This window comes from Mandrillus leucophaeus, unplaced genomic scaffold (assembly GCF_000951045.1).
Source record: "Mandrillus leucophaeus isolate KB7577 unplaced genomic scaffold, Mleu.le_1.0 Scaffold4, whole genome shotgun sequence".
Classification (NCBI taxonomy): domain Eukaryota; kingdom Metazoa; phylum Chordata; class Mammalia; order Primates; family Cercopithecidae; genus Mandrillus; species Mandrillus leucophaeus.
In genome coordinates, this window is record NW_012104253.1 from 9,423,562 (window position 1) to 9,431,816 (window position 8,255).

At 47.3% G+C, this 8,255-nt stretch overlaps 1 protein-coding gene across 1 annotated transcript in view; it reads left to right on the top strand.

The window, feature by feature from the left end:
• Positions 1–258: 258 nt before the first annotated feature.
• Positions 259–8,255, top strand: part of CLMN (calmin (calponin-like, transmembrane)) — a 61,032-nt gene continuing 53,035 nt past the window's right edge. Inside the window, exons 1-2 of the mRNA XM_011991807.1 lie at positions 259–262; positions 5,393–5,502. Of these exons, the coding sequence (XP_011847197.1) occupies positions 259–262; positions 5,393–5,502 (114 nt within the window). The remainder of the gene's footprint in view (positions 263–5,392; positions 5,503–8,255) is intronic.

An 8,255-nucleotide genomic window follows, 5' to 3' on the forward strand; every position in this document is an offset into this window, starting at 1 on the left:
TTCACCGTGTTAGCCAGGATGGTCTCGATCTCCTGACCTCGTGATCCACCCGTCTCGGCCTCCCAAAGTGCTGGGATTACAGGCGTGAGCCACCGCACTGGGCTGCAATTTGCGTTTTCTACCAAGTGTCCTAGCAGAACTGGCTGTGCCCGCTGCCTAGTGAGTGCTGTACACTGCTGATCTTGCAGGGTGGCCTTGGCTCCTGTGTCACGGGTGGGGCTGGGTCTGCCCCAAGCACATCATCCTCACAGCGGCACCATGGGTGAGAAAGGACAACTGGGATCATGACCCCCATTGCGTAGATGGGGACAAAGGTCCAGACCTGAGACTCTGAGACTCTCACAACAGTGCTGCTGCTAGGAGGGGACCCCAGGCCCTTTCCATCTTGACAGGGGTTCTCAGATCTGCCCGTGGGTAGAAATGGCCCACAGTGAGCTGTTAAACATACAGATTCCCAGGCTTCTCCAGTTGGCCTTTGGATCTTGTCAGTCAGGGCCTGGGCCTAAAAAACTGTGTTAATGAGCCCCCCAGGTCATTCTTATGACATGACTGGGCCGTGTTAGGTGACATTGTCCTCCGTCTCCCTGCATGCGAGACTTGATCCATATACGTAATTGTGATGCTAAAGATGTATAAAATGTGATTTCCTGTGTGAATGAGCCATCCTTCCTGAGGGGGGAATGTCTCACCACCAAGCTGACCTTAGCCCCTGGCAGGTTATGTGGACCGTGCACAGTGCTTGGGCCGTGGAGTGAAACTCTGTACTCTTGCTCCCTGACTGTGAGATCTTGGGCAAGTCACAACCTGGAAGGGTAAGAGCTTTGAGTCCCATTTTACAGTTGTGTAAACCGAGGCATCTATGAGCTAATTTATAGAAAGCACTCCACTTCGTGCAGGCGCAAGCTTCCTTCCTCAATCCCTTTGTCCTTTCCAATGTGGGTGGTCAGGGGCCACAGTGGGCATGGAGCTCAGGAGGGTTTTTGGAGGGGAAGTTGCCTGGAGTTTGCCAAACTGCCAAGGTCCATACAAGACCACTCTTGTTTCTGGCACCAACTGCAAGTTCAGGGGGTTCCTAAAATCACCCTCAGGTTCGATCATTCCATCAGAAGTACTCAGTGAACTCACTGAACGCTGTTATACTTCACAGTTACGGCTTATTCCAGGGCACGGATTCAGATTAAAATTAATGTAAGCAAAAGATGCATAGGGCGAGACTGGGAGGGTTCCCGATGCAAAGCTCCCTTTGTGTCCTCCCCATGGGGGCAGGATGCGTTACCCTCCTGGCATCGCACGTGACAGCACTCACTGAATATTGCCAACTGGGGAGGAACCCTTGGGTTTCCACTGGAGCTTCATTGCAGAGGCATGACTGATGATTGATTGATTGCGTGGGTGGTTGAACTCAGTCTCCAGGACTCCTGAGACTGTGCGACCTTAAAACGTCCACCCTAAATCACAGGGCAGGTCTTTCTGGACTGGCGGCCGGTTCCCACCCTAAGCCTGTTGGGTGTAGCCATTCCCACACTAAGGTCCTTTGTAGTCAGAACTCTTCTCAGATATGACATAAATGGCCCCCCAGAAGCCAAGGGCACAGACCAGATATCTCTCAGCTACTCGTAAGCAGTAAGACCTGCTTGGACTAATGAGTGAACGTTCAAGGTGATCATTCGGCTGCAGGGCTGGCACCGTCCTATCTCTGTTCACTGCCATGTGTCAGATTCCAAGCACTTTGTAAATACCAGCTCTCATTTTATCTTCAAGGCAACCCTGCAATGCTGTGGGCTCTCCTTATCCCCGCTTTCTGTATGGGGACAGTGAGGGGGAGCAACTTGCCCACCCTCTCAGAGCTGGTAAGTGGTCGAGGCCAGGCAGCCTGGTTCGGAGGGCCTGCACTTGACCCCTGGCTGCTTGGGTTTTTTAACTTTTAAAACATTAATTAGTTGTTGCCTGACTTCAGTTGGCACACCCGGCACCCCCTGGTGCTCCTTTGGTAATTTCCGGCCTGTTGGAGAAGGAAGGACCACCCCGAGTCCACGGTCTTGGGCCCAGACCCAGCAGGACTGGAAGGAAGAGGCGCAGAGCCATAAAGTGGTCTGCAGGGAAGTTATTTTTCAATCAAGTTGGGCTTTGCCTCGCTAATCCATCTCCTCCATGGGGGCCGAGGGCAGAAAACTCATCTCCGCATAGAGACCCCAGGCCTGGCTCGGGTCCTTGGACCAAAGTTTAGAATCTGTGCCTGGAGCTATGAGAATAAGTAGAAGGAAGGGAATGTGTCTCAGAAAACTACTAGGCTTTGAGGAGCTCCGGCACTCCTACAAAAGAGACAGTTGAACGATGGGAAGAAGGGCTGTTCACCCCACAGTTCTCCCTGTGACCCTGCCTGCTCCCAGAATTCGAGCCAATCTTTTAAGACATTTAGAATATCATTGTTGTGTGTGTGACCCTGAGCATAAAATTCCTTTCCATTTCTGAGCCTCAGTTTCCTCCTCTATAAAACAGAGATAATAATACCTATCTCTCAAGTGCCCAGAGCCATGCACAGAACTCAATAAATACAGGTTCCTAGTTTTCACACTCAAGGGTATACAATGACCTTTTTGTTTCAGATGCTAGGTTCTCCTTGTTCTGTAACAAAATAATTGTATTTATACAATTGAAGACATTCAGAATCAGACAAGTAGGGAACAAATGTGTTTTAAAGAGTGCAAAGACCACTTGACTAGGAGACGAGTCCCTTTTACTGCATCTCTGATTTTATAGGGTTGGCCGATGAGAATATGGGATTCGATTCACAGCCAGAATGATTGGCTCCCATCCACAAAACGAATATCACATGCAGAGGCACAAAGCTTTCTCAGAATGCAGGATGGTGGCTGGTGGTTTTATCATCATCGTCTAAGAACCAAGAAGATGGACGTTGCCTTTGGCCCTGCGACACCCACCCCCCATTACACACACACATGAGATCATTGAGTGCAGACGCCAAATGCATGTTCCATACCACATGGGAAATAAAAAGAGCACTCAGGAAATCCAGAGGTTAGAGGAGGTGATGTTTGGCTCCAGGTGGTCCCTGGAGCAGATTTCCTGTACTGTCGTTAAGAACCAGCCCTCTCCTAATACCTTTGCAAGATCTCCTAGTCCTTGCCACCTTTTCTAGGGCTGATCCTTTCCATTCCCCTCCCCTCCGAGGTCCCACATGCAAACATGTAGCTTGTCATCTTGAGGCTTTGGGCCAGTCCCCCTATGTTTTTCAGAGTCCCCAAGCAATATACAGTATTCATGGGCCCTTGTCTATGCCTTAGTCACCTGCATTCGTTCATTCTTTGTACCTGAAGTAAGAGACAGGCTTCCTGACTTAACCGGGTGACCTCCAATAGAGTTAATCTGCAGGGTTTTAGAACCTGGATGACACGCTCTGTAGCTCTTCAGGATGTGTCATTGTTTTGCATTTCTTGCTTTTGGCTCAGCAGCCAATATTTATTAACACTGCATGGCTTTTTATGCAGAAGTTAGATGTGGGGCAACATAACAGAGGGACGAACACATCCCGGAGAGCCTGTTGCCTGTGATTTGTCTGCAGAGCCATCTTCTTTTGAATTGTTTTCCTCTTGCTTCATGAGAGAATGGAGTTGGAAGAGTTTTGCAGATTGTAAAGTGCTATAGAATTGCAAGTACCCTCGGGCATTTATGCATAAAATGCTTATTACTGAAGTATGTATAGCAGCAGGAAAAAACCATTGGAACTGGCTGAAATAGCCAACAATTGGGATATGGTTGAGTAAACATTCTGTTTACCGTCACACATGATGGGTTTGTAATAATACAAGGATGTCTATTTTATCTGTTAGGATTGTGTTCAGCTGCAAGTAACAAAAACTTGACTTACAATGGCTTCATCAAAAAGGATTTATTGATCATATATAAATAAGCCCAGAGACAGACAGCCTGACCCAGTTCTGGGGCCCAGTAGGGCCATTCAGGAACCAGCTACTTCTGTTCACTGCTCAGTCATTCTTAGCAGTGGCAGTTGTGTAGTCCAGCTTTGCACCTTTGTTTCAGGAAGGCAGAAGATTAAAGGAATGGGAACAGGGACACACACCAGCGTTGTCTGCCCCTTTTTGAAAAGCATTCCTGGAACCCCCACTCCCTGAGTTCCACTCCCCCTTCCTTGGCCAAACTTTGTTACATGGCTACCTCTGACTGCAAGAAGGCTGGGAAATGCTTGTTTTTAAACCAGAAAGATTGCAAACTTGAAACTGGGATTCTGGGTGGGCAGATCACGAAGTCAGGAGATCAAGACCATCCTGGCTCACACAGTGAAACCCTGTCTTTACTAAAAATGCAAAAACAAATTAGCTGGGCCTGATGGCATGAGCCTGTAGTCCTAGCTACTCAGGAGGCTGAGGCAGGAGAATCGCTTGAATCCAGAAGGCGGAGGATGCAGTGAGCCAAGATTGCACCACTACACTCCAGCCTGGGTGACAGAGGGAGACTCTGTCTCAAAAAAAAAAAAAAAAAAAAAAGAAATTGGGATTCTGTTAGTTAGAAAGAAGGGGAAAATGGATATTGGGGAGGCAACCAGCAGCATCTGTCTCCATCCACCCCATTAGCTTCCCGAGATATTTGTACATACCCTTTTCCAATACACAGAGGTGGCTCACCTTCTTCCCAAGGGAGAGGGCTACAAAGTTTCATTGTGTCATTGCAGCTGGGGTGCAAAGTCCAGGATTGGGCAGGACTATGCCAGTTTCCCACCAGGTTTGAATGTGTCTGGTTCCTTGTGCTAATAAACTAAAAGACATGCTATCTGCCCAACATGCAGTGATGAAGAGGAAGCAAGATAAATAGCAGTGACAACAGCTACCATTCAGGAGAGGCAAGAAAAGATATTGGGCAGGCAGCCAGCCATGTCCACTATGCAGCGTACCACACTGGTGCACACACAGTGTGGTCAAAATAGTGTTAAGCCATCAAAAATTCAACCAACATAGAAGGAAGAATGAAAGGAAATCATTTGTCGTAGAATAATTTAATCCATGTGGCTTTTTTTTTCTGTTGTAATTTTCAGTTTTGTTCTACCGTAGATACCCATTTGTTTTGTACAAAGAAAATGTCTTTGTCAAATATAGCATTTGTAAATATTTCCCCCAATTGGTATTGAAGAAAGAAGATCAGAAATGCTGCACTGTGTACAGGGTACACAGTAATTTTTTGTAAATAAAATATAACGTTTTTATCAAATATATACCTGTGGTAGAAAAAATATACAGGCAAGCTTATGATAAAAAGAAGTTGTTTCCTATTCCAGTTCCCCCCACTGCAGGCTTGTTTATGCAGGGAAGCCCTTTTATGGCATTTAGACTTTGAAGACAGGATTCTTCCCTTGCAGAAGGGAAGAACGGACTGAAATATTTGAAATTGCAAATAACCACCAAAAGCACGCATCGGTCTGCAGAGGAACCCTCCAAGGTGGCAGGCAGCATTGCAGGGGGTGGTGATGTAATTTGGAAGGACATGGAATACTTCTGCTAATGATTTCCTCCTGGTTTACTGGGACGTGCTATGAGTGACATCTGGTGTCCTGGTCAGGGATGAGGTCAGCAGACAGTACTGTGTAATGGTTAGGGATGTGAACTTTGGGGCCAGGTCTGGGGTTCAAACCTGGCTCTGTCATTTCTTCGATGGGTAACCTAACTTCTCTCTGCCTTGGTTAGCACAGCTGCAAGATGGGGATCAGAAATATTTGAGCCAAGGACTCTATGTTGCTGTTTTTAACATTCATTGATTTATTTAAAATTTCCCAATTCTCCTTGCCCTAATTTTGTCATTTTGTATTTTCTTAAGAATTTTAGTTATGTTTTCAAACTTTCAGAATACAGTGATTTTTTAAAATATTTTTTTAAATTGTCCAAATCAAAGCCCATACATTGCAATGAGCTGGTGTGTCTCTTAAGCCTCTCTTGACAAGTTTCTTTTCCCCTCTTTTCTCTTTTTTTGTTTTTTCACTTGCAGTTTGCTTGTTGAAGAGATTAGTTGGGATGCTTTTAATTGTAACCAACAGAAACACGTAAGAGCACCGCTGAAAAGTTGGATTTACTTTAAGAGTAGCAGAGTTGCATAAACCCAAGGGTTAGGGTATAGTGAGGCCCCAGGAACTGGCCAGAACAGGTCTCTCTTTTGCATGCTTTCTCTCTCTCACCTTCTTTCTCTTTTTCTCTCCTCATCTCTCATCTCTGTGTCTTGCTCTTTCTTACTTCCTCACTGGTCTTTGCTGTCCAGTCCATGTAGCAGCTAATGGCCTCCACACCACCCCTTTGATTCAAAGGACCAGTCAGTTGGAGGCCAGAATCATAGTCCCGTTCTGAATTTCCAAGGAATGGATTCAGGTGCAACCCTGATCCATTGACCACGTTGTTGGCTGCCAGGGTCCCAGTGCCCTTACCACGTGGATCAGTGGTAAGGGAGGAGACATCCCCATACAAAAGTGGGTCTGCAGACCCTTCTGGTGTGCACACCATAATGATAGTGCCCGTCTCCTGGGTTGGCTGAGTCAGAGTAAGGGATGAAGCGTGCACAGTGCAGAGCAAAGAGGAAGCCCAAAATACATGGAGCTGTGAAGCAGAGATCCGACAACCAACAACCTGTGGACTCAGGGAGGTTCCTTCATGCCTGATGGCACCATGCGGCATAGCACCTCTTTTCTTCCCAGGGGTCAATCAGATGCAGCACCTTAATCGACCATTTAAATGCCAAGATGGCTGAACCCTGGCCAAGCGTGTGTGCATCTGCTGCTCATTATGTAGCCAGGGAAGTCCCGTGGATACCTGAACTTAGGCATAGAAAATGCTGGCCTGGATGAAATCCTTTCACAGTGGCTCAGCGCCAGAACAGCACCATGTATGGGCTTCATTCCAGATTAGAATTCCACCAATATAGCCATGGTGACCCATCCAATCAAGGATGGATGTCCAGAAGGCGGCTTTGGCCGGCACACTGCAGAGCTGGGTCCCACACTGATTCCTGAGTACCTTCACCTAGGCTGTCATGGTTCTGTCCTGTGAATTCTGTCTGGTGATGTCACTCACATTAACAGCCTGATCAGTACTGTGAACAGCAACTCTAGGAGTCCAGGGGGCAGGTGCAAAGTGGGAGAAGACCTAGATTTTGTTCCTAGAATTGATGAGGTTAGATTCACGGAGTAGCAGTTAAGGTTGCAGCTGGGAAGTGAGTGATCCAAGCTCTGTAAGAATTTGGGAGCAGGGATATTTTAAAATGTGGGTTTTATTATAATTCAGGTATGGTGAGGCCCACAGATCAGGAGACAACTTCCATTAAAAAAAAAAAAGTTTGTGGCCAGGTGCGGTGGCTCATGCCTGTAGTCCCAGCACTTCGGGTGGCTGAGGCAGGAGGATCACGAGGTCAGGAGATCGAGACCATCCTGGCTAACACAGTGAAACCCCGTCTCTACTGAAAATACAAAAAACTGGCTAGGTGTGGTGGCGGGCACCTGTAGTCCCAGCTACTCAGGAGACTGAGGCAGGAGAATGGCGTGAACCCGGGAGGTGGAGCTTGCAGTGAGCCGAGATGGCGCCACTCTACTCCAGCCTGGACGACAGAGCGAGACTCCGTCTCAAAAAAAAATAGTTTGTTACTTACAGTTCTCAAGAGGAAGGGGGTGCCACACCATGCAGGGCCCCATGGGAAGCCCCAGGGCCCATCAAGTGGCAAAAGGAGAGAGAGGAAACATGGACAAGAACCTTTCCTGTGGTTTTCACAGGAAGGAATGGGAGAGGCAGGATCAGCAGGTTTAGGATTGGTAGTTTGAGTAATTTCAGCAGGCTCTGAGCATAGGGCTGTCCCTAGTTTCCTGGCCTGGCCCTGAGGTAATCAGGGCAGGAAACATTGTCTCGAAGTGTAATAACCTGATAGAGGAAGGGAACAGAGTAGGCTCTGGATTGTTTGGTTTTCATATGAAAAGCATGTTCCTTGTGAGTTGTGTGCTATCGCTAGGAATCAGCCAGCTCTGCGAGCAGCAGCATCTTTAGTATCAGCAGAGTCCCAGATGTCACAACATAGAATATGCAGAAAATAAAAAGTCATGATTAATACAAGGGAATATCATCATGGGCGTGGTGGGTTTGGAAGCTAAATCCAAAGAGTAGACAAGTGAATGGACTTTCCATCCATCCATCCATGCATCCATCCACCCACCCACCTATCCATCCATCCATCCATCCATCCATCCATCCATC